This window comes from Cygnus olor, chromosome 2 (assembly GCF_009769625.2).
Source record: "Cygnus olor isolate bCygOlo1 chromosome 2, bCygOlo1.pri.v2, whole genome shotgun sequence".
NCBI lineage: Eukaryota > Metazoa > Chordata > Aves > Anseriformes > Anatidae > Cygnus > Cygnus olor.
Genome location: NC_049170.1, coordinates 440,001 through 466,694, shown reverse-complemented (window position 1 = coordinate 466,694; position 26,694 = coordinate 440,001). Strand labels below are relative to the sequence as shown.

Sequence of the window (26,694 nt, the reverse complement as noted above, 5' to 3'; positions counted from 1 at the left end):
AGCACCCACTGCTGCCGTGCCCCGCGGCGTGCTGCAGGCCCTGCACGGGACGAGGGAGCTCAGCCCCAGGCACCTGTAGTGAGTGCAGCGCGGTGCCGGGGAGCTGAGCCTCCGGGGGGCAGTAGCAGCGAGGAGGGGCCTCGTGTACGCTGTGCAGCCGGGATGGGCGCCGGGACCCCCATCCAGCACACTCAGCACCGCGGGGTCCCGCTTGTGGCAGAGGTGAGACCCACGCAGGCAGTGCCTGGCCACGGGGTGGGGGGCTGTGGGGCCATGGGGCAGGTGCCCTGGTCGCTCCGTGGGGAAGGGGCATGTTGATCAGGAAACGTCCGTCCGCCAGCACCCTCGTGTGCGCATTCTGCTCCCCAGTCCCCACCGCAGTCGGCACGAGCTCGGCGCGCGGTCACGCCAGCGACCGCCGCCAGCCCGACACTTGGGAGCAGGAAATTAATTCATCTCTGCGGCTCTGTGCCAAGGACTCCCCCAGGCAGCCCTGGGCTGCGGCACCCACTCCCCGGGCTGTAATCCCCCGGACCAGGTGCTGCGGCGGGGGGGCCGGTGGGGTGGGGGCAGAGCGCGGGGCCGAGCCGGGGGTCTTGGGGCCAGCGCCCGTTCTGCCCGTGCCACCTGCCGCTCTTGGGGCCGCTGCTCACCACGTTCCCGGCTCACGGGCTGCACCGGGCATGTGTGGCCCCGGTGCTGGCAGCAGGAGTGTGCGCAGCAGTGCCCTGCCCGGAGCCCAGCCGTGCCCCCCCAGCAGCACGGCTCAGCCCCGCCGCTGGCTGCACCGGCTGCAACTTTGCCTGCTAAAAATACAGCGCTAATGCGCGGGCTGAGCGGGGATTAGGGTCCCGCTGCCCCCCGCCGCCGCCCCGCGCTCCGGACACCGGCTCCCACTGCGGCGCAGGCACAGAGGTGGCTGCGTGCGGACACCTGGCCGTGTGACGGGGGTCCCAAGCCTGGGCCGTGAGCGGCGGGGGGCTCACGCCGCATCTGTGCCCCCAGGGCCCCCCCGAGGCAGTGGGGCCGGGGCTGGGACATACGGTCCCCGCCGTGGGGTGGAGGTGGGAGATGGTTGGGGCGAGCGCTGCGCGCGCAGGGGCCACGTCCCCGTCCCCATCCCGTCCCCCCCAGCCAGCACGTCCCAGCGCTGGGCCGCCGGTTGCCATGGCAGCCCCCCCCCATGGGCAGCGTTGCCATGGCGATGGCTCCCCTCTTTGGGAGCTCGGTACTGCAGCAGCCGCCCCCCCCCCCCCGCGGTGGGGTCGGGACGGGGCCGCCGGGGGGGGGTCCCACAGCCACGTGCGGCCGTGGGACGGGGCTGGGGGCTCGAGGCTGCAGCAGGCCCAAGCAGCCCACCGCCCCCCTTCCCCTGAGCCTGATGCAGCCCCTCTGGGGGGGCTCTGTGGGGCCCCGCAGCCTGCATGGGATGGACTCGGTGCAGGGGGCGTGGGGCTGGGCGCAGAGGGGTGCAGGGTGCGGGGGCTGCTCTGCCCGGGGGCTTTGGTGGCAGGGAGGGGTTCTCACAGATCCGTGGGGTCTCGGCTCTGGCTCGCACTGTGGGTGCTGGCGTCCTGCTCCCTGGGGTCCCCGGCACTGGGCAGGCGGGTGGGTCCCAGCAGGGTGACGGGCTGTGTCCCCGCAGGGTGATGGGCTGTGCCCCCACCGCCCGGGTCTCCGCTGCCGCCCTGCCTCGCGCCCGCTCACGTGTCCCCCGCGTCCCCGCGCTGCCCCGCGCTGGCGCTGGCGCTGAAACCCAATCCCTCCGCAGAGCCGCGCCGCAGGACGGGGCCACCATGGCCGCGCAGCCGGGCAGCGGGGCGCGCGGGGCCGCCAGCCTGGCCGCCTTCGCCAGCTCCTGCACCCTGCACGGGCTGGGGCACGTCTTCGTGCCCGGGGCCCCTGCCCCGCGCCGCCTGCTCTGGGCCGGCGCCTTCCTGGCCTCGCTGGGCGCCTTCCTGCTGCAGGCCGGGGAGCGGGTCCGGCACTACGCCGCCTACCCCCACGTCACCATGCTGGACGAGGCGGAGAGCCGCGTCCTCGTCTTCCCCGCCGTCACCCTCTGCAACTACAACCGCGTCCGGCGCTCCCAGCTCACCCCCAACGACCTGTTCTGGCTGGGCAAGGAGCTGCTGGCCGTGGAGCGGGAGGACTTCTCCCGCTACCTGCGGGCGCTGGGGCAGCCCGCGGACTTCACCGGCTTCTTCCCCAGCAAGAGCTACGACCTGGCCGCCTTCTACCAGCGCGCCGGGCACCCCATCCACGACATGCTGCTGAGCTGCCGCTTCCGCGGCCAGGACTGCGGCCCCGAGAACTTCACCGCCGTGAGTGCCACTGCCACCACCGTGGCCACTGCCGTGGCCACTGCCACCACCGTGGCCGTGGCCGGCTCTGCCGCAGGCAGCTCGGCCCTGGGCAGGACTCGCAGCAGCCCCCATCCCCTTCCCCATCCCCTTCCCCATCCCTATGCCCGGCCAGCTCTGCCCCCGGGGTGGCTCTGTCCAGGGCAGGGCTTGGGCAGGACCCAGGGCAGGGCAGGCTGAGGAACGATGGGATGTGCAGGCTGCGGGCTGTGGGGTGCACAGGCTGTGGGGCGGTGGGATGTGCGGGCTGTGGGGTGATGGGATGCACAGGCTATGGGATGCACCGGCTGTGAGGTAGTGGGGTGCACTGGTTGTTGGGCAATGGGATGCACAGGCTGCGGGATAGTGGGGTGCACAGGATGTGGGGCAGTGTCTTTGGGGCACGGCACCTGCCCACCCTTTCCGTCCCCAGCCCCAGGTGCTTGGTGAAGCCCTCACAGCGCTGGCAGGGGCAGCTCCTCTCACCCACCCCCAGGGACGTAGGGCAACGTGGGGGCTGCAGCACCAGGGCGCATCCAGGGGAGCCCAGCGGTGCCAAGCTGCCTCCCGGCCCCTCAGCACGGGATCAGCCGCCGTGGGGCCGGGTGGGCTCCAGCACCGCTGTAGGACGGCGCTGGGGCAGGGGCTGCGGCCCCGTGCTGGTGCCAGCGGGGAAGGGAGCAGCGCACCGGCCCTGCCCTGTGCCGCGGGGCCCTGCAGGGTCCCAGCCCCCGGCCCTCCAGCCCCACTCGGGGCCCTGTGGGGCCCAGCTCCCGTCCCCCTGCCCCAGGGCAGGTGCTGAGGCTGCCGCCCCCACCCCGCAGATCTTCACCCGCCTGGGCAAGTGCTACACCTTCAACTCGGGGCAGCCGGGCACCGAGCTGCTGACCACGCTGCAGGGCGGCGCGGGCAACGGCCTGGAGCTGATGCTCAACATCCAGCAGGAGGAATACCTGCCCGTCTGGGGGGACACCGGTGAGGACCCCGCGTGCTGGGGGTTGGGGGGGGGGGAGAGGAGGCCCGGCCCTGCATAGCCCCGCGCTGCCTTGCAGACGAGACATCCTACGAGGCGGGGGTGAAGGTGCAGATCCACAGCCAGCAGGAGCCCCCCTTCATCGACCAGCTGGGCTTCGGGGTGGCGCCCGGCTTCCAGACCTTCGTCTCCTGCCAGCAGCAGCGGGTATCCGGCGCCTCCCGCACCACGCGGGTGCACCCCAATGCCGGGGGGGGCACCGGGACCCCTCCCCGGCACAGGCAGCCCCCGCTGCGGGGACCGAGGCTGCCCCAGGCTCCGGCAGTCCCTGGGCAGGGACGTCCCGTGCGGTGCCGCAGCTCGCGGGCACTGGTGCAGCGGCTCTGGCAGCGCGGCGTGGGGCAGCACCGTGCCAGGGCCGCTCGGTCCCTGCCGCAGGCTTGGGCTGTGCCCCCCCACCGTTCCCCCCGGCTCCTGCCGAGCAGCCTGCGGGCAGGGGCGGCAGCCAGCTGGCGCAGCCAGACACCTAAATTTAGGTGCCTCGAGTGGGCGTCTCCATGTGTGCCGGTGCTGCTGGTGTGGGCAGCAGCGCTGCCCCTGCCCCTCTCTGCTGTCCCCCCCCAGCGTGCCCCCCCCCCACACACATACCACCAAGCCCGCGGTGCTGGTGGCCCCCTGGCTACACCAGGCCCTGTCCCCGTGGGGTCCGGAGCCCCCATCCTCCAGTGTCCAACATGGGTCTCCCGTCTTGGCCCCACCATGGCTCTGCGTTGCCCACCCATGGGATGGGGCCACCGAGGCGGGCTGGGGCCGTGGGACGGGGCCGTGGGACGGGGCTGCCGGCGCTGCCGAGTTTTCCTTAGCACCGGCCCGGCAGCTGGTGTACCTGCCCCCGCCCTGGGGGGACTGCAAGGCCACCCCCATCGAGTCCGACTTCTTCACCAACTACAGCATCACCGCCTGCCGCCTCGACTGCGAGACGCGCTACCTGGCCGAGAACTGCAACTGCCGCATGGTGCACATGCCGGGTGAGTGGGGGGGCGGCGGGGGAGCGGGGACCCCCCTGGGACCCCCCCAGCACCCCACGACCGCTGCGTCCCCCCACAGGCAATGCCAACGTCTGCACACCGGAGCAGTACAAGGAGTGCGCCGACCCTGCGCTGGGTAGGTGCAGCCCCTCGGTCCCAGCCCCGCCGTCCCCAAGCCCGTCCCGATCAGTTCCACTGGGGATGTGCGGGTCTGGGGTCCCGCCGGCAGCACTCGTGGGACACGTGCAGGGCGGGAGGCTGCGGGCCTGCGCCCCCCGTCCCAGCCCGTGCCCCCCCCCCCCCCCCCCCCAGACTTCCTGGTGAAGAAGGACAGCGAGTACTGCGCCTGCCGCACGCCCTGCGACATGGTGCGCTACGGCAAAGAGCTCTCCATGGTGAAGATCCCCAGCAAGGCCTCCGCCCGCTACCTGGCCAAGAAGTTCAACAAGACCGAGCAGTACATCGCGTGAGTGCCGCGCGGCCCCGCTGCTGCCCATGGTGCACGGCACGGCACGGCACGGCCACGTACCACCCCCCAGCATGCAGCACTGCATGGAGCAGCACGGCACGGCATGGCCTCCCAGATGCAAACCCGCCCCAGCACTGGGCAAACCGCACGGCACAGCATGGCACGGCCCCGCCGTGCCGCCCCCAGCGTGCACGCAGACCCCCCCCCGTCCCACCCGCGGCACGGCGCAGACCCCAGCTCGTCGCCGCGCCGGATGGCTCGTCTGCCTGCCCCAAACCCGCCTGTCCCCCAGGGACAACGTGCTGGTGCTGGACATCTTCTTCGAGGCCCTGAACTACGAGATGATAGAGCAGAAGAAGGCGTACGAGGTGGCGGGACTGCTGGGTGAGTGCCCGGCTGGGGCTGCGGCTGGGGCTGCGGCTGGGGCTGCGGGGTGGCCGCGCACCAACGCTGCCCTCGCGCCCCAGGTGACATCGGGGGACAGATGGGGCTCTTCATCGGCGCCAGCCTCCTCACCATCCTGGAGATCTTCGACTACCTGTACGAGGTGAGGCTGCCCGCGCCACGGGGCCGCTCGCCTGGCCCATCCCTCGGCCCCAGCACCCGCAGGGCCGCGGGCGGGGGGCGCTGACCTCTCCCCTCCCAAAGGTGTTTCGGGACAAGCTCCTGGGCTTCTACAAGGACAAGAAGCGGATGCGGCGGAGCAGCAGCAGCACCCTGGTAACCCCCCTCCAGCGCCCCGCAAGCCCCCTGCCCCGCTTCCCCCCCGGCGCCTCATCCCACCCCATCTGCGGCCCCCGCGCCTCATTGTCTCCTCTCTGTCCGCCCGCCCTGCCCCAGGAGCATCCAGCCGTGCCGGGCAGCCCCGCCGCCGCGCTCCCGCCCGGGCCCAGGTAGACACCGCGCCGCCAGCCCAGCCACGGGGACCCGGGGACACCGGGGGAGGGGGGGGGGCGCGGGGCGAGGACGGCGGCAGGGCCCCCCCACGTCCCCCTCCATCCCAGGCTTCTCTCGGCACCATCCGCGGGGCCGGCTGCGCTCCCATCCTCATGCATCACCCCCGGCATCGTGCCACCGTCCCCAGGCACAGCAGGGACAGCGCCAGGGCCGTGCCCTGCCCCGGGGTCGGGGTGGTGCTCTGGCAAAATGGGGGGGCTGTGGTTGAGGGGGGGGGGCCCTGCCCCATGGAGCGTGTGTGTGTGGGGGTGTGTGTGTGTGTGTGTGTTGGCTCCCACAGCGCACATGGATGCCATGACACCGTGCACAGCTTGGACAAGAGCTCCAGTCCTCTGGGACCCCGTGGGGAAGCTGAGGGGGGGTGGAAGCAGCCCCCCCAGAGCCCCCCCCCCAACTGCTGCCCCCCATCGTGCCCCCAGAGTGCCTGCCGCCCCCTGCGCAGCCACGCGGACGGTGTCGCCTTCGCCCCGAACGTGCTACCTCGTCACCCGGCTGTAGGCGCCCTGGAGGAGTTCGCCTGCTGAGGGGCCCGGCCCCGCACCCCCGGCCGGCCGGGGGGGGGCTGGTGGGGAGCAGACCCCCCCAGCCCGGCACGGTGCCCAGGCGGCAGGGGGCTGCGGGGCTCCCCGTGTCCCTGCATGTGCTGCTTGTCCCCACGTCCCCGCTGTACATGCGCCTCCCCGCGCCATTAAAGTCCTGCCCCACGCAGTGGTGGTGTGGCTGTGCCTCGGGGGGGGCTGGGGGGGGGGGTCCCACCCTGGGGGGGGGGGTCCCACCCGCCACCCCCCCCACGCAGCCTCAGGCTGTCCCTGCGGCCCCCAGCTGCACCAGGAAGGAGGCGGCTCGGGGAGGGGGAAGCTCTTTATGTCTGTACCAAACACGCACAGCCACCCGCGTGCAGCGCGGTGGGAAACGCAGTGCCCCCCCCGGAGCCAGCACCGGGGGCCCCATCCGCTGCCAGGGCTGGGGAGAGGTGGGGGGGGGCGCGGGGGTCTGGCCCCCCAGGTCCTGCCGCTCTGCCAGCACCGCGGGGGGGACGCCGGTGCCCCAGCCCTGCTGCTGGGGGGGCAGAGGCGGCCGAGCCAGCGCCCGGCACGCGGGGCAGGCGCGGGGGGCGCTGGATAAAAACCTAATAAATAGCGGGGAGGGGGGGGGGCCGCGGGGCGCTTGTCCCCTGCTCCCCCCGCCGCGGCCGCGGCTCCGCGCGGGACGAGGCCAGACCTAGGGCGGGCAGAAGTCCGTGAAGTAGGGGTGCTGCAGCGCCTCCTCCGCCGATATCCGCTGCACCGGGTTGCACTTCAGCAGGTTCTGCGGGCGGCACGGGTGGGGGGGGGGGTGAGGCCGGGGGCTCCCGGAGCAGCCCCCCCTCCCCGCACGGCCTCGGTGCCCCCCCCCCACCTCCCCGCGGCGCTCACCTGCAGCAGGTCCCGGCCGGTGGCGTTGAGCTTGGGCACCACGTTGACGAGGGAGGTGGTGGCGGGGTACATGGGGTAGGGCTGGGGAGAGCCGTGAGAGCCGGGCCCCGCGCCGGCCGCCCCCCCGCGCCCCCCCGCGCCTCACCTTGTAGTCGGGCAGCTTGGCCATGGCCGGCCACTGCTCCTCCGTGGGGGTGCCCAGCAGCGTGGGGGCGGCCGCAGTCAAGGGCCACCGCTCCGGGGTGCTCGGGAGACCCCAGCCCGGGGACCCGGGCGCCCCCTGGCCCCATCCCAGCTCTCCTCCTGCACCCCCCCCCCCGCCCCCCGCGCCCCAGAAGGATATCGGAAAATCCTCTTCAGCTGGTCGTCCACGTCGTTCCCCGGGAAGAGCGGCCGCCCCGCGTTGGCCAGCTCTAGGCAGGGAGCGGGGATGAGCCCCGGCGGCCCCGCGGGGTCCCGGCCCCCCCCCCCCAGGGCCGCCCCCAGCTACCTGCGAAGATGCAGCCGGCCGACCACATGTCGATGGAGGTGGAGTAGAGCTTGGCGCCGAACAGCACGTCCGGGGGCCGGTACCACAGCGTGACGACCTGCGCGGGGGCGGCGGGGGGACGCTCGCGGCGGGGCAGGCGGGGCCGGGCCCCCCCCAGACACCGGCAGCACGAGTGCGTCCCGCCGGCCGCCCGGCTCACCTCGGCTGAGTAGCAGCGCACGGGGATGCCGAAGGCTCGCGCCAAGCCGAAGTCCGCCAGCTTGAGCTCCCCGTTCTGCGGCGAGAGCTCCGGGTCAGCGGGGTCAGAGAGCCCCGTGCCCGGCGGCAGCCGCTGCTCCGCGCCCTGCTGCCCAAAATGACCCGAGGGACCCCAGAGGGACCCCAGAGGGACCCCAGGGGGACAGACGGCCCCCCCCCCGGGCTCACCCTGTTGATGAGCAGGTTCTGGGGCTTGAGGTCCCTGTGCAGGACGTTGCGGCTGTGGCAGAACGCGAGGCCCTTCAGCAGCTGGTACATGAAGGACTGCGGGAGAGAGCGCGGCCGTGAGCGCGACGTGCCCGCCCGGCACTGCCGCAGCCGGGCGCCCCCTGCCCCCCGGGACCCCCACCTTGACGATCTCGGGGTCCAGGTCCCCGTTGCAGCTGTCGAAGTACTTCTTCAGGTCCTGGCAGGGAGGCAGCGGCGGCGTCAGGGCGCGGCGGGGGCTGGGGGCCGCGCGCCGCACGCGCCGGGCGCTCACCTGGTCGCAGAACTCGAACACCAGCGTCAGCTTCTTGTCGCTGTGCAGGACGTCGTGCAGCCTGCGGGGACGGCGGCACCTCGCACCGGGTCCCGGGGGGCACGCGCCCCGCGGGGCCGGGCCGTCCTCACCTGACGATGTTCTTGTGCTTCAGCTCCTTCAGCAGGCAGATCTCCCGCAGCGCCGAGCTGGGCACGCCCTGCGGGCACCAAGCACCGGGTCGGCACGGCACGGCACGGCACGGGACCGCTCGGTATGGCCCAGCATGGCACGGGACCACTTGGCACGGCTCAGTATGGCACGGGACCGCTTGGTACAGCGCGGCCCAGCCTGGCACGGCACGGGACCACTTGGCACGGCTCGGATTGGTATGGCCCGGCACGGCACGGCGTGGCTCGGTACGGCATGGGACCGCTTGGCACGGCTCAGATCGGCCCGGCACGGCACGGTATGGCTCGGCACGGCACAGCACAGCCTGGCATGGCACGGGACCGCTCAGCACGAGTCTGGTCGGTATGGCACGGGACCGTTCAGTATGGCTCAGATCGGCACGGCTCGGTATGGCTTGGCACGGCACGGCACGGCCCGGCATGGCACGGGACTGCTCAGCACGGCTCGGGTCAGTATGGCCCGGCCCGGCCCGGCTCGGTATGGCCCGGGACTGTTCAGGATGGCTCAGATCGGCACGGCTCGGTATGGCCCGGCTCGGATCAGCCCGGTACGGCTCGGTATGGCCCGGGACCGCTCGGCACGGCTCGGATCGGTCCCGGCGCGGCCCCGGCGCCCTCACCTCATCGTCGTCGTCCAGCCGCACCCGCTTCAGCGCCACGATCTCGTGCGTCTCCCGGTTCTTGGCCTTGAACACGGTCCCGTAGGTGCCTGCGGGCAGCACGGGCACCGGTACCGGCACCGGGACCGGGACCAGCCCCTATCCCCGCCCCCGTGCCCGTCCCGGTCCCTTCCCCCCGCACCTTCCCCGATCTTCTCCAGTTTCTCGTATTTCTGCATCGCGCCGCGCTCCGCTCCGGGCCGCACCGACCGGCCGCCGCCGCGCCTCCCGGCAGCCCCCGCGCCGGCCCCGCCCCTCCGGTACAGCCACACCTCCCGGCACGGCCCCGCCTCCCGGCAGCCCCCGCGATGGCCCCGCCCCCGGCGCGGCCCCGCCCTCCCCGGTACGGCCCCGCCTCCCGGCAGCCCCCGCGATGGCCACGCCCCCGGAGCGGCCCCGCCCTCCCCGGTACGGCCCCGCCTCCCGGCAGCCCCCGCGATGGCCACGCCCCCGGCGCGGCCCCGCCCCGCCCGGTACGGCCCCGCCTCCCGGCAGCCCCCGCGCCGGCCCCGCCCCGGTACCCGCCACGCTCCCCGCCAGCCGCGCTCAGGCCGCGCCCACTCTGTGGCCACGCCCCCCGCCCCCCGCCCCCCCCCATCCCCGCGGCCGCGGGTTCGAGCCCCGCCGCCCCCCGGTGCCGTTCCCGTGCCGGGTTCCGGGTCCGCCCGGCCCCGCCCCGCGCAGAGCAGCCCGGCGCGGCGGGGAGCTCCGGTAAGTGCCGGGGCGCGGCGGGGCCCGGGCCGGGCATCCCCGGCGGGAGGCAGCGCGGGCCCGCGAGCGGCTGCCGGCCACGTTCCGCGCCCCGCCGGGGCCCCGCCGCCATCCCCGTTCCGACGGGGCGCCCGCGGGGCGGGGGGGGCGCGGGCGGCTCCGGGGTCCCCGCGCGCACCGGGGCTGCTCCCGGCCGGTCCCCGCGTCCGCCGCCCCCGGCCCCTTCCCTCCGGCTTTCTGCGGGGCCCCGGAGCGCCCCTCTGCGCTTCCAGCGGCCGCCGGCGGGACCCGAGGCGCCTCCGGTCCCGTCCCATCCCTTCCCGTCCCGTCCGGTCCCGTCCCGTCCCGTCCCGTCCCGAGCCCCGCCGGGCCCCGCAGGACGCCCCCGGCTCCGGGACGGCACCGGCCGCAGCGCCCCGCTCCCGGCCCCCCGGCTCGGCGCCCCCCGCCCGCGGTGCCGGTGCTTGCGCAAGGCCCCGGGGTTGGGTAACGCCGGCGCGGGCCCAGGCCCCGCCGCTCGGTCCCGCTGCCGGTGCCGCCGCCTCCGGAGCGGGGTCGGGGCCCCGGGAGCGGCGGGGGCTCGGCGCCGCCACCTCCCCGGGGCAGCCCCGGCGGCGCTGGGGACGGTCCCGGGGCTGCTGGGGGGGGGCGGGGGCCCCGCTCGGTAGCCACGGGGGGGGCCCGGCCCCGCGGTGCCGCTCGGCCCCGAGCCCAGCCGGTGGCGCGGCGCCCGGCCCCGAGGGGGACCGCAGCTGCGGGGGGTCCGCGGCCCGACCCCCCCCGCGGGGCAGCCCCGTCGGCCGCCCCCCCCGGCCGTGCTCCCGGCAGCACCGGTCGGTGTGCAGCCCCCCCACCCCCCCGGCCGCCCGCACCTGCTGCCTGCACCCGTAGCTGGCGGCGCACGGCCGGGGGGCTCGGCGGGGACCCTGCGTGTTGCCTCCGGTAACCCCCGGTAACCCCCGGTAACCCCCGGTAACCCCGCGGCCCCGGGCTGCCCGCCGAGCGGCGCCGCCTCTCCCCTGCCCCGCTTTGCTCCGCTCCCCCCCCGGGCACGGGACCCCGAGAAACGCTCTGGCCCGGCCCGGCCCGGCCCGGTGAGCTCCCCGGGGGCTGGCGGAGACGTGGCCGGGGGTGGCGGGCGCGGCGCCCATCCCGCCCCCCCCCCCGCCCCGCACGGAGCCAGGACGGGCGCAGGGGCACGGCGGTGACCCCGGGGCGCGGGGCCGGGCGGAAGGGAGCGCCCCCGGGAGCCGCGGGACCGAGCCTGGCCCCGGGCCCCGGCGCAGCCCTGTCATTAGAGGGGAGCGGATCCCCGCGCAGCCCGGGCTCGCTGCCCGACCCCACCGCGATGGAGCCGGCGAGCGGGCGCTGAGGGCGGCGCAGGGCGCGGGTCTGCCCCCCCCCGGCCCCCCCAGCTCCTGCTGCTGCCACCCCAGGGCTGCGTCCCCCCGTGGCCCTCGTCCCGGTGCCCGTCCCCGTGTAGGATGCTGGCTCCCGGCGCTGTGAAGCCGCCGGTGCGCGTCCTGCTCCCCGCAGCGCCCGAGTGCCCCGCTGCCGCCCGACCCTCCCCGCGCCCCCCGCAGGAGCGGGGCCTCTCCCTTGGCACGGCCGCCGCCAGCCCAGCCACGCTCGCCTCTCGCCGGCCCCCGTGCCCAGCGGGAGCCTCGCTGCGCGCAGAGGTGTGGCTGCCTCGGTAACAGTTACTGGGACTTGGCACTCGAGCTGTGTTTGGATAAAGTGGCCTGTTACAGGCTTGGCGAAACAAAGACTCTCGCTGCTGCTGCTGCTGCTGCTTTTTTTTCTCGTGCACCGGTATAAAAGCTCCCGGCGTTGTCCGGGCACTTGGCAGCTCGGAGCGCAGAGCGGGCGGACAGGCAGACAGACAGACAGACGGCCAGCGGCCAGCTCAGCCCGCGGCAGAGGCTGTGCCAAGGGCCCCGGCCCCACCGGGACGCGCTCCTGGCCCGGGGGCACCCGCGGGCCCTGCAGCACGGGAGCGAGGAGCGGTGGGAGCGCGGCGGTGCCGGGCGATGGGGTGAGTGGGGCCGGGCAGGGGCAGGGCGGGCACGCAGCCCCCAGCCCAGCCGGGGACCAGAGGCCGGTGCCGGCGCCTGTTCCCGGGCGTCCTGCCGAGCCCACGGCGTGGCTGTGCCTGATCCTTCCCTGGGCGCACCCTGGGGCGGCCGCAGCCCTCGGGCTGGGGCAGGGGCTGGCGGCTGCCGTGGGATGGAGCCCCTGGGCCGGGGCTCCGCGGGGTCTGGCCGGCAGCTCCCGGGGCCGGCCCTGTGCCCAGCCCCGTGTCCCCGTGCTGCGGGGGGGGGGCCGGTCCCCTGGGGCCATGGCGGTGGCACCGCGTGTGGGCGTGCGCGCAGAGCAGCTCCGTGATTCATCCCCTGGATCCGGTTGTTTTGAGGTCACCGAGCGGGGGGGAGGAGGATATTTTTGGTGGCGGCTTCTAAAGTTGCAGTGTCTAGAAAACCTTGGCGGGCACGGGAGCCGTGCCGAGGGTGGCTGCGGCGTGGTGGTGGCAGCGGGCCCCGCTCCATCCCTTGCTGCCTGCCATGGCCGTGGGAGCGGGCGCGGGCTCCCTGACCCTCTGCGCTGCAGGCCCGGCTCTGCCGGGGGCTCACGGAGCCACACGGAGCCGCCAGGTGAGCGGGGGTGCGGCGGGACCGGGGCGGGGGTACAGGGGTGGCCACACGCGCAAGGCCACTGCAGGTGTCGGTGACGCGCGGTGACCCGTGGGGAGCACGGTGAGCCCGGCACCCCGGGGCGCGGAGGCAGCCCTGCCTTGGGGCGCTGGTCACGGGCTGGTGCCGCTGGCACGGCAGTGCCGGGCTGGGGCTGCGCTGCCCCGGCTGGCTGCTGCGCCCGGAGCACGAGAGCGCTGAGGAATGTCCTGGACAGGAGCAGGGGGATTAGTGCTTGCAGCCACCAAATTCCTCCTCGTCCTCCCGCCGCCGTGGGATGGGGTGGGCAGCCGGGTGCCCTGGGCTGAGCTGTGCTCAAAGCTGCAGCCCTGCTCTCCCGGGGGCTCCTCGTCACCGCAGTGCCCACCAAGCTCCCGGTGCCGCGGTGGGGACAGGACAGGGACAGGGCAGCCCACCCGCCACAGAGGGAGGGGGCTGTCCCGCGACCTGCACGGCGTGGGGCTGGAGGCAGCGCGGGGGCTGCGGGGGCTCCTCCCGGTGCCGGCCCCAGGCAGCACCCCCAGCCAGCGCTCCGCGGGGGCGCGGGGACCCCGTCCCACCGGGCCGGGGCAGTGCATGCAGCTCTGTGGGACGTGGCCGTGCCTGGTCCCCCTCGGGTGCTCTGGGACACAGTGCACAGAGAGACAGGTGGGGGCCCGTGCATGGAGCATGGGAAAAGGGGACATTCCCCCCCGAAAAAAGCCCCGGGGGTGGGGGGCCCACGGCTGCTGGTGACCTGGTGCAGCGTCACCTCCGGCAGCTCACAGCGGGTGTACGGGGGGCACAAAGCTGCGGGGAGCAGAGCCCCGCGGGGTCAGTGGTGCCCATCACCACACAGCACCCGGCGGGTCCCCGCGTGGGGCCGGGCTGCCGGCCGTGGCACCGGGGCTCCTCGCTCCGCTGGCCGGGGCAGGGCTGGGGCCGGGGCCGGGGCACGTCCACCCGGCGCAGGGCACAGCCTGACCAGCACCGCACTGTGCCTGTGGCAGCGCACCCGGAGCATGGCAGGGGCGGTCCTCATGGACCGGGCCCAGCTCGGGCGGCGGTGGCTGGGCTGGGTCCCGTGGCCAGGCTGTGGATGAGGCTCCAATGCCTGGAGCAGTGGCCACCAAAGGCTTCTCCCTGGCCTGCGGGCACAGACGTGCAGCACGCGGATGTGTGCCTGGGGCATCCGCCTCTGGAGAGACACGGGGGTGCTGCGTGGGGGGCACGTGGGCTCATCATGGGTGGCCAGCGGCACGGGCACGAGTGGCGTCGGTCCTGCATCCAAGGAGCAGCTGCTGGGTGCTGCCGGCCCGTGGCGGGGCAGAGCGGGCCCGGGTCAGGGAGCAGCCCCGGGAGCTCCAGGCGTGGTGCCGCGGGGCCGGGACGATGCCCTGTAATCGTCTTAGGCGGGATCAGGCGGGCAGGTCGAGGCTGGCCCCAGGAATGCGGCGGCAGCACCGGGGCGGGAGCAGCAGAGCCGGCTCACGCACAGGCACCGATCGGAGCCAGGCGGTAATTAATGGAGCAGAGCGGTGTTGGCAGCCCTATCTCCCTATCTGAGACCTGCCCTGCTTATCTGAGCGGGATTGTTCCCAGCAAACAAGAGCCCATTGTGCTGCGCCGGGTCCTGGGAAACGCAGCACACGGAGCGCTGCGGGAGCGGCTCTGGTGCGGGGCGGTGCTGCGGGGCGCGGGGGGCACCGGCCCCCGGGGGGCTCCTGCGGGGCCAGGGAGTGCAGGGACCAGGGCGCCCTCCCGTCCCCGCGGGGCTGCAGGGAGCGGGTGCGGGAGCCAGCGCGGCGCCCGGTGCGGGTGCGGGAGCGCCTGACTCAGGGCTCCTCGTGGCTCCGCTCCCGGCCGCGGCACGAGCTGCTGAGCCGTTTCCGCCCGGCCGCGCTCGCGGTGACTCAGCCGCCACCGGGACAGCAGAGGCCCTGGCACCCGTCACCCTTTCCAGCGGGGTCAGCCAAGGGCGCCCGCAGCCCTTGTGGCCGGCGCTGCGGCTCTGCCATCCCCGCGGTCCTGCTGGGTCCCCGCTGTGGCACCACCAAAGGCAGGGGGAGCGGGGCAGTGCTCGGAGCCCCACTTTTGGGCAAGGGGCAGGCGGTGCAGGGGTTGGACGCGGGTTAGCGCGCGGCTCCCGGCTCCCCGGTGCCCATGAGAACACGGCTCAGGACTGCTTCCCAGCTCCGCTCTCCCCAGAGCGGTCCCAAAGGCGTTTACGAGGCTCTAATCCCTGCGAGCTGCAGCCAGGATTAAACGCAGCAAAGCCTCTCAGGGCAGCGGCGAGCGCGCTCCCGCACCGGACCTGGCACCCCTGGGTGGGGGCCCGGCACCGCCTGCCCGGTGCGGCTGGGACGGGGGCACCGCAGCGGGGCTGCCCCCATGGGGCGACGCGGCCCTGACCCCGCAGCGGGGCTGGAGCCGCGTGGAGGCTCCGGCTGCACCCAGCCAGGCTCTTCTGGGTGCCTCTGCCCCCGCTGCGTGCTCAGCACATGCTGCCGCTGTCCGGTGGCTCATCCTCCCCATCCCCGTGCCCGGGTGCTGCCTGGCACAGCAGAGCACATGCGCCCCCCCGCCCTTCCCCACCGCTGCAGCCCTTGGGGCTGGGGGGGCGCAGCGGCACGGGGCCCCCAGGCAGGGTGCAGCCCACGGGCGCATTGCGCTGCGTGTCCCCGTGCAGGGAGCACAGCACCCCCGTGTCCACGTGGGGTGCGGATCCTTCTGCACCACCCTTGAGTCCCCCTGCACCCAGGAAGGGCATTTTGGGGGTCCCGGCTCTGCCGGGGGCAGGCACCAGCTTGTGATCCCCCCCCCAGTTCCAGCCCCACTGGGCACACTGGCGAGACCAGAGCCACGCAATTCCTCGCAGAGATGATGGGAACTGGGGCCTCCCGGCCGTCCTCATGCCCTGCAGGGTGCGGTGGCCGCAGGGGCCGCAGGACGTGTCCCTCCCCGGGGCTGCGGGGCACACACCGGGGCTCCCCGTCCCGCGCCCCGGCCGGCGGCGGGGGAGTGGCAGCGGCGGTTTGGCGGGCGCCCCGGCAGGTCGCTAATCTGCGCTCGCTCGGCTGGAATGTGGATGTTCTGGCTCCGGCCCCGGGATTAGGGAGCAGCCGGAGCCGGGCAGCGCCGAGCCCAGAGCAAGCAGACGCGGGCAGAGCGCCGTGCCGGGCTTGGCCCCGTGTCAGCCGAGCGGCACCGCGCTGGGGCTGAGCCGGGCCCTAGGAGCCGCAGTCTCAGTGGACGCCGAGGCCGCAGCTCCTTGAGCCCGGCCGCAGCCCCTGCTCTGGGCACGGGATGGAGGGGGGGGGAGCGTGGCCCCGTGCCACCCGTGGCGGTGTTTGTGCTGGCAGGGTACGGCCAGGCACCCCGGCCCGGGGGCGGCGCACAAACGCCGTCCTTATCTGCGGCGTGCCTGCCCCGGCCTCGCCTCCCCTTGCTGATGGGCAGCAGCCACCTTGGCAAGGGCACGGGGCTGCGGGGACGGCTCCTGGAAAACCCCGCGGTGTGGAAATTGTGGCTCAGGGCAGCTCCCGCCCGCTCCTGGGGGCACCGCCATCGGGGGGACGGGGGGAAGCAGCCCCCCTAAGGCCTGGGGGGCCCAGCAGCCCGCGGCAGCCGGACCCCACGTGCGGGGTGGCGGCGGCGCGGGGCGCACGGAGGGGTTGCACGTGTGGGGCGGCAGGGCGGGAGGGGTGCCCATGCCGGGCGGCGAGGCACCCATGTGAGGCGCAGTCATCCATCACCACCCTCCGCGGTCCCCACCGTCACGTGGGGCCGCCTCCCGCAGCAATAAACCCGACACGCCGGGACCGAGGGCTCAGCCGGGTCCCGGGGAGCTGCCGAGGGCAAGTGGGGGGCGTGGGGGGCTGCGGGGGGCGAGGGGCTGGAGGAGGGCGCGTGGCGGGGTTTGGGGCGAACGAGGGCAGCGGTGGGACCCATGGGGGTGCCCGTCTGGGGGTCCCTGCCGCGCGGGGCTGGGTTCAGCGCACGCTCAGGGTCACGCCGAGGGGCCGGGCCCCGTCCAAGCCCAGCCCTGGGCCCCGCTCTCCTCCGGCGTTTGTCTTGGCGCCCGCTCTCCCACTCGGACCCAGCGGCCAAGACAAACCCGGCTGGAGCCGGCCCCGGGGCGCAGCCTGCTCCGCTGTTTTCTTTCTCTCCCCGGCCCCCGGGTCAGCCGGAGGGGACGCCAAGCGCGGCCGCCCTCCCTGCGGCACCCTGCGGGGCAGCCGCGGGGCTGGAGGTGGCACCCAGTGCCGGGGTCGGGGGCATGGCTGGGCAGCCGCACGGCCCCACAGGGCTCCTGGGGAGCCCCCACCGAGCCCCCCGCTCTGCTCCCCCAGGTTATGCTGCCCCAACACCGCCCTCTGAGTCCCCGTGAGAAGGAGAAGGGCTAAGCGGGCCCCGCGGCCAGCGCCATGAGCCACTCCCAGGTGTCCTCCGAGATTCACCACATCGTCTCGTCGGCCTTCGAGAGCGTAAGTGCTGCCGGGGGGCCGGGGGGCTGCGGGCAGTGGTCTGCCAGGCGAGGGGAGCCGCAGCGTCCTGGGGCACAGCATGGAGCAGGATGGTACAGCACGGCACGGCGCGGCATGGCACGGCCCTGCTGGACCGAGGGGCTGCCAGCGGGGCCGCAGGGCGCCCAGCCCGGTGCTCTGCCACGGGGCAGGGCTGTGGGGCTGAGCCAAGGTGCGGGGCTGGGGGTGCCCTCGAGGGCAGGCTCTGCCGGTGCCGTGCCCGGTGCCAGCGCGCGGCTCGGCTCTGCTGGGGTTTATGGGGCTGCCGGGAGCGGGGTTAATGATTAACCCCTTGTGGCACGCGGGATGGCTGCCCCATGCCATTGGGCAAGTCCCCATCGCCGCGGCACGTGATCGGGGATGGGACCTGCGGGTGGCACAGGCGCTGTGGCCCCAGCCCCTTCCTCACCGCTCCGCCACCCATGGATTTCCTCCTGCACCCCCGGGTAAGCCGTGGCCTCGCATCCCGCACTGCCCGGCCACGGGCTCCTGTCCCCATCCGTCCTGGGGCCCGAGGCTGGGCCAGGCCGGTGGCAGTGCCACCAGCGTGCCAGGGACATGGGGCATCGCCCGCCAGAGCCGCTGCTCGGATGGGGAGGGCTCAGCCCCAGGGACCCACAGAGGGGGCCGCCAGTGCCCGGTCACGCCTGGCCAGGAACGGGGGCGGGTTTGGCACGGGGGGGGGGTCCTCGGCGTGACCGCGGCCAGGGTTCAGCGCGGGGGCACGGGGCTGGGGGCCGGGGCTGGGGGCTGCGCTCACAGCACAGGCCGCGGTGGGGGGTCCCGGGGGGGGCAGCAGGGCGCTGGCGGTTGGGGAGCGGGGGCGGCGTGCGCAGGCTGGGGACTGGGGGAGCCCTCGGGGGGGCGGCTCCGGGGGGGCTCCGCCCGGCTTCCGTCGCCCCGCCGGGACGGGGCCCTTTGGGGTCGCCCCGGGTCGCTGTGGGGCGGGGGGTGGCGGGGGGGGCTGGCCATGGGGGGGGGGCTGGCAGCGCCCCCGCCCCTCAGCCCGGGCGGGTGCGGGGGGGCGGCGGCGGCGGCGCGGCCCCGAGCGGGACCCGGGCACGGCCGGGGGGGGGAAACGGGGGGGGGGGGGGGAGCGGGGCGGGGGGGGCCGTGCGTGCCCGCGGGATGACGGTGCGGGGCGGGGGCGGGGGCGGGGGGGGCCGGGCAGCCCCGAGCAGGCTCCGCGCGGCGCGGGGGGCGCCGTGCACACGCCGGGGGGGGCCGCGCGGTACCGGGGGGGGGGCGCGCGGTACCGGGATGCTGCGGGCGCGGCGCGGTGCCCTCTGCGGGCCGCTGTCACCTTGAGGCGGGCGCGGGGCGGCTCCGTCAATATTTGGCGAGGCGGGGGGGGGACGGAGCCGCCGCCGTGACCTTCCCGGCCGCGCCGCCCGCCGCCCCCATAAAGCGCCGCCGCCGCCGCTGCGGGGGAAGCACCCGGGGGAAGCACCGCACCGCCCCGCACCGCCCCGCACCGCGCCGCGCCGCCATGACTCAGGTGGGGACGGCACCGGCCGGGGCGCGCCGCGCCCGCACCCAGCGCCCGCACCCAGAGCCCGCACCCGGCCCCCCCAGCACCGCACCCGCACCCGGGGCCGGGGCACGGCGGGGGCGGGGAGCGGGCACGGCACCGGGCGGCGGGGGGGCGGCACCGGGGGGCGACACCGGGGGCTGCGGGGCGCGGGGACGCGCGGTCGGGGCGCGGCGGAGCTGGGGGGACCGGGGGGGGCGGCGGGCCCCGGTGCCCGCTCAGCCCCGCGGCCGTCCCGCAGCCCGAGCAGGATGCGCTGGGCCCCAGCTCGCCCAAGTTCGGGGAGGAGGAGGAGGAGAAGGACCTGAACAAGGCGCTGGGCGTGGAGCGCTTCGAGGAGATCCTGAGCGACTCGTACCCCCGCAACGCGGAGGAGGCCGGGCGCAGCTACGGCGAGGAGGACTTCGAGTGTGAGTGGGGCCGGGGGGCGCGGGCGGGGCCCCGGGCAGGGCGAGCGGGGCGGCAGCGCGCCCACCCCGCCCCGTTCCCCCAGATCACCGCCAGTCGTCCCACCACATCCACCACCCGCTCTCCACGCACCTGCCCCCCGATGCCCGCCGCAAGAAGGGAGCACCCAGAAAGGGCAAGAAGAAGCGCCCCCGCGCCTCTGCCCCCGGCGAGACCCCCACCATCGAGGAGGCCGAAGAGGATGAGGATGAGGCGGGCGACACGGAGACAGAGCGCTCTGCGGAGGAGCTGCTGCAGGGCGCCCCGCCGGAGGCGGTGCAGGTGGGGGCCGGCCGGGGCAGGGAGCGCAAGAGCCGGGGGGCTGCTGGTGCCCGTGGGGCCGCAGCAGCAAATTTCTCCCCCCGCCCTTCGCCACAGTTCTTCCTGCAGGAGGACGAGGTGGCCGACCGCCGCGCAGAAGAGCCAGCAGCACCCCCGGCACTGCCAGCCCCCCCGGCAGAGCCCTGCGCGGCTGCGTCCCCCAAGGCAGCCAGGGCAGCCAGGTGAGAAATGGGTCTGGGGGTCCGGGCACCCCGTCCTGTGGGGCTCAGCAGGGGTGGTGCTCAGCCCCGGGGTGGTGCCTGCGTTGCAGCCCCAATGCCGAGGAGGGACGCTCAGCTGAGGGCCCGGCCGCCGAGGAAGCCGGTTCCCCCGGCCGCCCCACGGCCAAGTCCCAGCCGGGGCACCGGAGCTACAACCTCCACGAGAGGCGGCGGATCGGCAGCATGACGGGCGTGGAGCAGGCGCAGTACCAGAAGATGCCCACAGACGAGTCGGAGGCCCAGACGCTGGCCTCGGCCGACCTGGACTACATGAAGAGTGAGTGGGGTCTCGGACTGGCGGGCGAGGGGGTCCGGGGAGCACGGAGCTGTGCTGGCCGCTGCAAAGCCGGAGCCGTGCACGGGGCAAGCGGGGCTGGGGCCGGCCGAGCAGGGCTGGGCGCAGGCTCTGGGCGCAGGGGGTGTCGGGCGCCGAGGACGGGCAGGAGCAGCGCCAGTGGCGCTCAGCCAGGGGCTGGCACCCAGGGCGGCTGGAGCAGGAGGCGGCGGCGATGCCTCCCCCGAGGGCTCTCCGGCTTGCAGCTCCGGGACTTCCAGGGCTGCTTTCGCCGTAACAGCTCCCTGGGGACCTCTCTGCCCTCAGCGCACCCGCAGCCCGTTGGCAAGGGGTGCAGGGCGGCTGCTCCTCGCTGCTGGCCCCCCCACTGCACAGCTGCTTGCCAGCACACGGCCCCCATCCTCCCGGGCCGAGTCCCACCCCCTGCTCCCGTGGCCCCTGGCCCCGTGGTGGTCGTTGCCCTGCCCCAGCTGCGGTCTCTGAGCTTGCCGGGGGGCTACTGCTGAGGAAGGGCTCCCCATGGCTGCGTGGTGCGGGGGGCTCTCAGGGCTGTGCCCCCCACGGGTTACCCACCTGCCTCCACCGCTGTCCGTCCCCGTTTCTGGCAGGTCACCGCTTCGAGGACGTGCCCGGGGTGCGCCGGCACCTCGTGCGGAAGAGCGCCAAGGCGCAGGTTGTCCACGTCAGCAAGGACCACAAGGAGCCGAGCACGCGGCACCGCAAGCAGGACCGGCAGCCCCACGAGGTGGGGTCTGCGCCCGGGGGGGCTGGGGCACGGCGGGGGTCCCACTGCTCGCGGGGGTGCCGCGGAGGAGCCGAGCGAGTGGCAGCTCCACGCGGGAGCATCCCCACGGGGCCATCTTGCTCAGGGCCCGGTGAACAGGGGCTGCCAGCGCATGGCCCCCCCGTTGCCGTGGGGTGTCCCCAGTGACCCGTGTGTGCCCGCAGGTGTTTGTGGAGCTGAACGAGCTGGTGGTGGACAAGAACCAGGAGCTGCAGTGGAAGGAGACAGCGCGCTGGATCAAGTTTGAGGAGGACGTGGAGGAGGAGACGGACCGCTGGGGCAAGCCTCACGTGGCCTCGCTGTCCTTCCGCAGCCTCCTGGAGCTGCGCAAGACCCTGTCCCACGGTAGGGCAGGGGGGCAGCCCCTCAGGGCACAGGCAGGCGTACCCCTGGCCCCGCTCGCCTCAGCCCCCGCTCCCTTGCCCCAGGCGCCGTGCTCCTCGACCTGGACCAGAAGACTCTGCCGGGGGTGGCTCATCAGGTGGTGGAGCAGATGGTCATCACCGACCAGATCCGGGCCGAGGACCGCGCCAACGTGCTGCGGGCACTGCTGCTCAAGCACAGGTGAGCAGGGGACAGCGACCCAACAGCGTCCCACTCCTCTGGGCTCTGCTCCCCACGGCCACGGGGACAGCACTGTCCCTGGTGCCACCGGTCCATACGGGGACGCTGGGAACTCTCCCGGGGCGGTCAGTACCAGCAGCCCCTCGGGCACGCGGAGCTGTCGGGCCGCCGCAGACAGCCCTGGGTTTGTCCCGCAGCCACCCGAGCGACGAGAAGGACTTCTCCTTCCCCCGCAACATCTCGGCCGGCAGCCTGGGCTCGCTGCTCGTGCACCACCACAGCACCAACCACGTGGGCGAGGGCAGCGAGCCGGCCGTCACCGAGCCCCTCATAGCCGGCCATGCCGTGGAGCACGACACGCGGATCGATGTGGAGCGGGAGGTGAGCCCGGCCCCACCACTGCGCTGTGTCCCCAGCCCCCCCCATGCCTTCCTCTGTCCTGCTGCGGCTCCTCATCCTCGGGCCGGGCCCTGGCCTGAGCTCCGCCGCACACTCTGCCCCCCCCAGAGGGAGGTCCTGGCCCCAACGCCCCCAGCTGGCATCACTCGCTCCAAGTCCAAGCATGAGCTGAAGCTGCTGGAGAAGATCCCAGACAACGCCGAGGCCACGGTGGTGCTTGTGGGTATGGAGGGGCGGCAAGGGGGGGGTGGGGGGGCTCCACACACCAGGCGCCCCAAGGTGACCCCCTGCATCCCTTGGACACCCGCAGGCTGCGTGGAGTTCCTGGACCAGCCCACCATGGCCTTCGTGCGGCTGCAGGAGGCCGTGGAGCTGGACTCGGTGCTGGAGGTGCCCGTCCCCGTGCGGTTCCTCTTCGTGCTGCTGGGGCCCAGCAGCACCCACATGGACTACCACGAGATCGGGCGCTCCATCTCCACCCTCATGTCCGACAAGGTGAGCGCTGTCTCCTGGGCCGCGTCCCGTCTTTGGGAATGTGTCCTGGACGCATCCCCTGCCCATGTCCCCGCCTGGCTCGAGTCCCCTGGCCGGGGGCTCTGACCCCGCCGTCCCGCAGCAATTCCACGAGGCCGCCTACCTGGCCGACGACCGCCACGACCTCCTCAACGCCATCAACGAGTTCCTGGACTGCAGCGTGGTGCTGCCGCCCTCGGAGGTGCAGGGCGAGGAGCTGCTGCGCAGCGTTGCCCACTTCCAGCGCGAGATGCTGAAGAAGAGGGAAGAACAGGAGCGGAGGCTGCTGCTGGAGCCCAAGTCCCCCGAGGAGAAAGGTGCTGGCGGGGCCGGGGCAGGGCAGGGTCTTCGTGGTGTGGCGGGGTCTCACCACCCGTCCGTCTGTCCCGGGGTGCAGCACTGCTGAAGCTGAAGGTGGTGGAGGGCGAGGGCGAGGATGAGGACGATCCCCTGCGGCGCACGGGCCGGCCCTTCGGGGGGCTGATCCGGGACGTGCGGCGGCGCTACCCCAAGTACCTGAGCGACTTCAGGGACGCGCTGAACCCCCAGTGCATCGCAGCCGTCATCTTCATCTACTTCGCTGCGCTGTCCCCAGCCATCACCTTTGGAGGGCTGCTGGGTGAGCTCTGGGGTGTGCCGTGCTGCGTGGGGACGGGGCATGCAGTGCTCGGGGAGATGGAGCAGCGCGCTGCCTGGGGACAGCAGTGCGCAGACCTGTCCCGCCTGCTGTGCCTGACCCTGTCCCGCCCGCAGGGGAGAAGACGCAGGACCTGATCGGGGTGTCGGAGCTGATCATCTCCACGTCGCTGCAGGGCGTGCTCTTCTGCCTGCTGGGCGCCCAGCCCCTGCTCGTCATTGGCTTCTCGGGGCCCCTGCTCGTCTTTGAGGAGGCTTTCTTCACGGTGAGAACAGGGAGGACATTCCTGGGTGCTGGGGGGCAGAGCCCACGGCTGGGTGATCTGCCCGGCCCTGGGGCTGTCCCTGCCACTGACACCTGCCCGTCCGTCTGCCCGCAGTTCTGCACGTCCAATGGCCTGGAGTACCTGGTGGGACGCGTCTGGATCGGCTTCTGGCTCATCCTCATCGTGCTGGTCATGGTGGCCTTCGAGGGCAGCTTCCTGGTGCGCTTCGTCTCCCGCTTCACGCAGGAGATCTTCGCCTTCCTCATCTCCCTCATCTTCATCTATGAGACCTTCTCCAAGCTGGCCAAGGTGAGCGAGGGGTCCGGGATGCCTGTGGGGCAGTGCGGGGGCCAGGACGGGCCTGACCCCCCCCCCCCCGGCTGCTGCAGATCTTCCAGGAGCACCCCCTGCACAACTGCACGAGGGCCAACGGCACGGAGGCGGAGGCCTGGAGGGACGGCAGCACGGCCCCGGCCAACAGCACGGGGGGCCGCGCCGCCGCCAAGGTGACGGGGCAGCCCAACACGGCGCTGCTCTCGCTGGTGCTCATGGCCGGCACCTTCTTCATCGCCTTCTTCCTGCGCAAGTTCAAGAACAGCCGGTTCTTCCCCGGACGGGTGCGTGGGGCAGGCGGGACGGCGGCGCGGGCGCTGCGCGGGGCCCTGGGGTGAGCCCGGCTTTGGGGGGCAGGGCTGAACTGGGGGGGGGGCGGGCAGGGGCTGGGGCCGGGCTGACGCTGCTCTGCCTCCAGATTCGGCGGCTCATCGGGGACTTCGGGGTGCCCATTGCCATCCTGGTGATGGTGCTGGTGGACTACAGCATCCACGACACCTTCACGCAGGTCAGCACCAAGCCGCCGCCATGGCGGGACACCCCCCCCGGCCCCGTTCCCTCCTGGGTCTGGGGGTGACGGGCGCAGGCACCGGGCTCCACGGCACTCGGCCACCTCGGGCTCCTGGCATCCCCCTGCCTCAAGCCCCGGGGGGGTCCAGCCCCATAGGGTGCCTCTGTGCCCTAGCGTGGGGCGGGGGCCTCCTCGCTCCCAGGGAGCCGGGGGCTGGGGCCAGAGCCTGCGGTGCCCCCCCAGCATTTTGCACCCCCCCGCAGAAGCTGAGCGTGCCCAGCGGGTTCTCGGTGACGGCCCCGGAAAAGCGGGGCTGGGTGATCAACCCCCTGGGCGAGAAGAGCGACTTCCCCGTGTGGATGATGGTGGCCAGCGGCCTCCCCGCCATCCTCGTCTTCATCCTCATCTTCATGGAGACGCAGATCACCACGTGAGCGCAGCGGGGCCGGGCTGGGGGCCCAGCAGCACCGTGCGGGGCATGAGCGGGGCAGGGGGCGCCGTGCTGTGCCGTGCTGCGCCGTGCCATGCTGTGCCATGCCTTGCTATGCTGTGCCGTGCCGTGCTGTGCCATGCTGAGCCATGCCGAGCTGTGCCATGCCAAACTGTGCCATGCTTTGCTGAGTTGTGACCATCTGTGCTGAGCCATGCCATGCCAAACTGTGCCATGCTAAGCTGTGCCATGCCATGCTGAGCCTTGCCAAACTGTGCCATGCCATGCTGAACCGTAGCATCCTGTGTAGTGCTGAGCCTCGCTGTGCTGTACCGAGCCATGCCAAGCTGTGCTGAGCCATGCCAACAGTCCGCCCTTGTGCCCAGGCTGATCATCAGCAAGAAGGAGCGGATGCTGCAGAAGGGCTCTGGGTTCCACCTCGACCTCCTGCTCATCGTGGCCATGGGCGGCTTCTTCGCGCTCTTCGGGCTGCCGTGGCTCGCCGCGGCCACGGTGCGCTCCGTCACGCACGCCAACGCGCTCACCGTCATGAGTAAGGCCGTGGCGCCCGGGGACAAGCCCAAGATCCAGGAGGTGAAGGAGCAGCGGGTCACCGGGCTGCTGGTGGCCGTGCTCGTCGGTAGGTCCAGGCCTCCCCGCCGGGGTCCCACGTGGCCACAGGGCCTGGGCAGCCCTGGGGGAGGGGGGGGCAGGGAGGGCTGCAGGGGTGCGGGGGTCAGTGGGCACTGCACAGACACCCCCCTCTGCACAGGGCTGTCCATCGTCATCGGGAAGCTGCTGCAGCAGATCCCGCTGGCCGTGCTCTTCGGGATCTTTCTCTACATGGGCGTCACCTCCCTCAATGGCATCCAGTTCTACGAGCGCCTGCAGCTGCTGCTGATGCCCCCCAAGCACCACCCTGATGTCCCCTACGTCAAAAAGGTTGGGGGGGGGGGGGGGGGGAGGGGGGTTGGCGGGAGGTGCCACGGGTGGGCGAGGCCGTGCCCTGCCCGGTGGGGTGCAGGACCCTCCCCTGAGGCACCCTTGGCTGTACCGGGGTCAGGGGCACCAGGGCACCTGTGGGACCCTTGCCTTGGGGCTTGGGGGGCGGGGGAGAGCCACAGACAGGGCTGCGGGAGCCAGGTTCCAGGGTGGGGGCACAGCAGGGTGAGGTGTGGGGGACGCAGGGTCCCGTGCACCCCATCCCTGACGCCCATCCCCGCGCAGGTGCGCACGCTGCGCATGCACCTCTTCACCGGGCTGCAGCTGGCGTGCCTGGCCGTGCTGTGGGCCGTCATGTCCACGGTGGCCTCCCTGGCCTTCCCCTTCATCCTCATCCTCACGGTGCCACTCCGCATGTGCCTGCTCAGCCGCATCTTCACCGACCGCGAGATGAAGTGTGTAAGTACCAGCCCCGCGGTGCCGGGGTGCGCCGCAGCCGTGCCCTCCTCGGGGAGGGACGGGGGTGGCAGGGGGACGGCAGGGGAGCCCCCCGCTGCACGCTCAGCCCCCCGCTCCTCCAGCTGGACGCGGACGAGGCCGAGCCCATCCTCGACGAGCGGGAAGGTGTGGACGAGTACAACGAGATGCCGATGCCAGTGTGAGCCTGTGCCAGCCAGCGAGCCGCCCGCGGGGCCGGGCACGGCCAGGCCCCCGTGCTGCCACCCTGCATGGGGCTGGGGGCAGCGGCTGCGCAGCCGTGCCCGGCCGGGGACGGGCACCCCGCGCCCCTGGGGCTCCGCTCTGCCGGCCGGGGGCCCCCCGCCAAAGAGAAGCCGTCCCGTGGCCTCACCCCACGGGGACCCCCCCCCCAGGGCACCCCGCTCGCCACTGCTGCAGCGCAGGGGGCCCGTGCCTTTGGTCCCCCCCCCCCGGACACGTCCTGACCACGCCGTGGGGCAGAGCCCTCCCACCATTCCCCTGCAGTGCTGCAGGTCCGTGCCCTGCCCCAGCTCCTCTGCCACCCTGGCCTGGCCCTGGGCTCCCGCCCGACAATCAGGTGTTAACTGAATACCACCGTGTTTTATTTAACTTAAATGGCAATAAACAGCTTTATAGCGAGCGTGGCGGGATGAGGAGTGCCGAGGCAGCCCGGTGTGGAGGTGCGGGGGGCAGCCCGTCCTGCCCTGCCCCACGGCCGCCCGCACCAGGGCAGGGCTGCCGGCAGCATCCGTGCACCGCACGCGGCGGCGGGGCGCTGGCCCTGGGGACCACGGCCGCCCCCCGCCACCTCCCGGGCAGCCCTGGGGCTGGGGGCAGCCCGCTGCCTCGTACTAATAAAGAGAATGGACTTTG

General features: G+C 74.0%; 3 protein-coding genes across 10 annotated transcripts; 2 read left to right on the top strand and 1 right to left on the bottom strand.

Annotated features, from left to right (window-relative positions):
- The first annotated feature begins 6 nt into the window (after positions 1 to 6).
- ASIC3 (acid sensing ion channel subunit 3) lies at positions 7 to 9,023 on the top strand. Of its 5 annotated transcripts, XM_040549297.1 has the most exons (11): positions 7 to 2,324; positions 3,167 to 3,317; positions 3,395 to 3,522; positions 4,193 to 4,343; positions 4,423 to 4,479; positions 4,656 to 4,809; positions 5,105 to 5,196; positions 5,280 to 5,359; positions 5,461 to 5,532; positions 5,653 to 5,705; positions 6,189 to 6,477. In XM_040549297.1, the coding sequence occupies exons 1-11, from the start codon at positions 1,425 to 1,427 to the stop codon at positions 6,265 to 6,267; spliced, it is 1,917 nt and encodes a 638-aa protein (XP_040405231.1). In that variant the 5' UTR covers positions 7 to 1,424; the 3' UTR covers positions 6,268 to 6,477. The 5 variants fall into 5 exon arrangements, 3 of the variants coding, with proteins under 3 accessions (XP_040405231.1, XP_040405232.1, XP_040405233.1); XM_040549298.1 differs by lacking the exon at positions 5,653 to 5,705; XR_005817454.1 differs by lacking the exons at positions 5,653 to 5,705; positions 6,189 to 6,477 and having other exon boundaries at positions 4,267 to 4,343; positions 5,461 to 5,522.
- CDK5 (cyclin dependent kinase 5) lies at positions 6,616 to 9,500 on the bottom strand. The gene is made up of 12 exons (XM_040549331.1): positions 9,385 to 9,500; positions 9,204 to 9,292; positions 8,545 to 8,612; positions 8,414 to 8,474; positions 8,282 to 8,338; positions 8,101 to 8,196; positions 7,874 to 7,948; positions 7,675 to 7,771; positions 7,528 to 7,597; positions 7,330 to 7,390; positions 7,185 to 7,265; positions 6,616 to 7,077 (listed from the first exon to the last, which is right to left on the bottom strand). The coding sequence occupies exons 1-12, from the start codon at positions 9,419 to 9,421 to the stop codon at positions 6,991 to 6,993; spliced, it is 879 nt and encodes a 292-aa protein (XP_040405265.1). The 5' UTR covers positions 9,422 to 9,500; the 3' UTR covers positions 6,616 to 6,990.
- A 297-nt stretch (positions 9,501 to 9,797) lies between these two features.
- On the top strand, positions 9,798 to 26,694 carry SLC4A2 (solute carrier family 4 member 2). 4 transcript variants are annotated; one of them, XM_040549277.1, is made up of 23 exons: positions 9,798 to 9,953; positions 16,975 to 17,109; positions 18,921 to 19,089; positions 19,173 to 19,408; positions 19,505 to 19,629; positions 19,719 to 19,945; positions 20,572 to 20,708; positions 20,912 to 21,092; positions 21,176 to 21,311; positions 21,509 to 21,692; positions 21,819 to 21,933; positions 22,021 to 22,205; positions 22,327 to 22,540; positions 22,621 to 22,842; positions 22,977 to 23,125; positions 23,240 to 23,434; positions 23,515 to 23,742; positions 23,877 to 23,966; positions 24,233 to 24,399; positions 24,786 to 25,039; positions 25,172 to 25,341; positions 25,627 to 25,800; positions 25,923 to 26,694. In XM_040549277.1, exons 2-23 carry the CDS (start codon positions 17,050 to 17,052, stop codon positions 26,001 to 26,003), a joined length of 3,699 nt encoding a protein of 1,232 aa, XP_040405211.1. In that variant the 5' UTR covers positions 9,798 to 9,953; positions 16,975 to 17,049; the 3' UTR covers positions 26,004 to 26,694. The 4 variants fall into 4 exon arrangements, with proteins under 4 accessions (XP_040405211.1, XP_040405206.1, XP_040405209.1 ...); XM_040549272.1 differs by having other exon boundaries at positions 19,173 to 19,629; XM_040549275.1 differs by lacking the exon at positions 9,798 to 9,953 and adding an exon at positions 11,760 to 11,988 and having other exon boundaries at positions 19,173 to 19,629.

Excerpts from the sequence above, each read along its gene's own strand:
- CDK5 (XM_040549331.1), bottom strand. The coding sequence starts at position 9,421 with ATGCAGAAATACGAGAAACTGGAGAAGATCGGGGAAG. Across the intron at positions 8,339-8,413 it reads TGTTCGAGTTCTGCGACCAG|GACCTGAAGAAGTACTTCGA; the intron begins GTGAGCGCCCGG and ends CCTCCCTGCCAG. Across the intron at positions 7,266-7,329 it reads CCAAGCTGCCCGACTACAAG|CCCTACCCCATGTACCCCGC; the intron begins GTGAGGCGCGGG and ends GGCTCTCCCCAG.
- ASIC3 (XM_040549297.1), top strand. The coding sequence starts at position 1,425 with ATGGGATGGACTCGGTGCAGGGGGCGTGGGGCTGGGCGCAGAGGGGTG. Across the intron at positions 3,318-3,394 it reads GCCCGTCTGGGGGGACACCG|ACGAGACATCCTACGAGGCG; the intron begins GTGAGGACCCCG and ends GCTGCCTTGCAG. Across the intron at positions 3,523-4,192 it reads TCTCCTGCCAGCAGCAGCGG|CTGGTGTACCTGCCCCCGCC; the intron begins GTATCCGGCGCC and ends CCGGCCCGGCAG.
- SLC4A2 (XM_040549272.1), top strand. The coding sequence starts at position 17,050 with ATGAGCCACTCCCAGGTGTCCTCCGAGATTCACCACATCGTCTCGTCG. Across the intron at positions 21,312-21,508 it reads GCACTGCTGCTCAAGCACAG|CCACCCGAGCGACGAGAAGG; the intron begins GTGAGCAGGGGA and ends TTTGTCCCGCAG. Across the intron at positions 23,967-24,232 it reads TCCACGACACCTTCACGCAG|AAGCTGAGCGTGCCCAGCGG; the intron begins GTCAGCACCAAG and ends ACCCCCCCGCAG.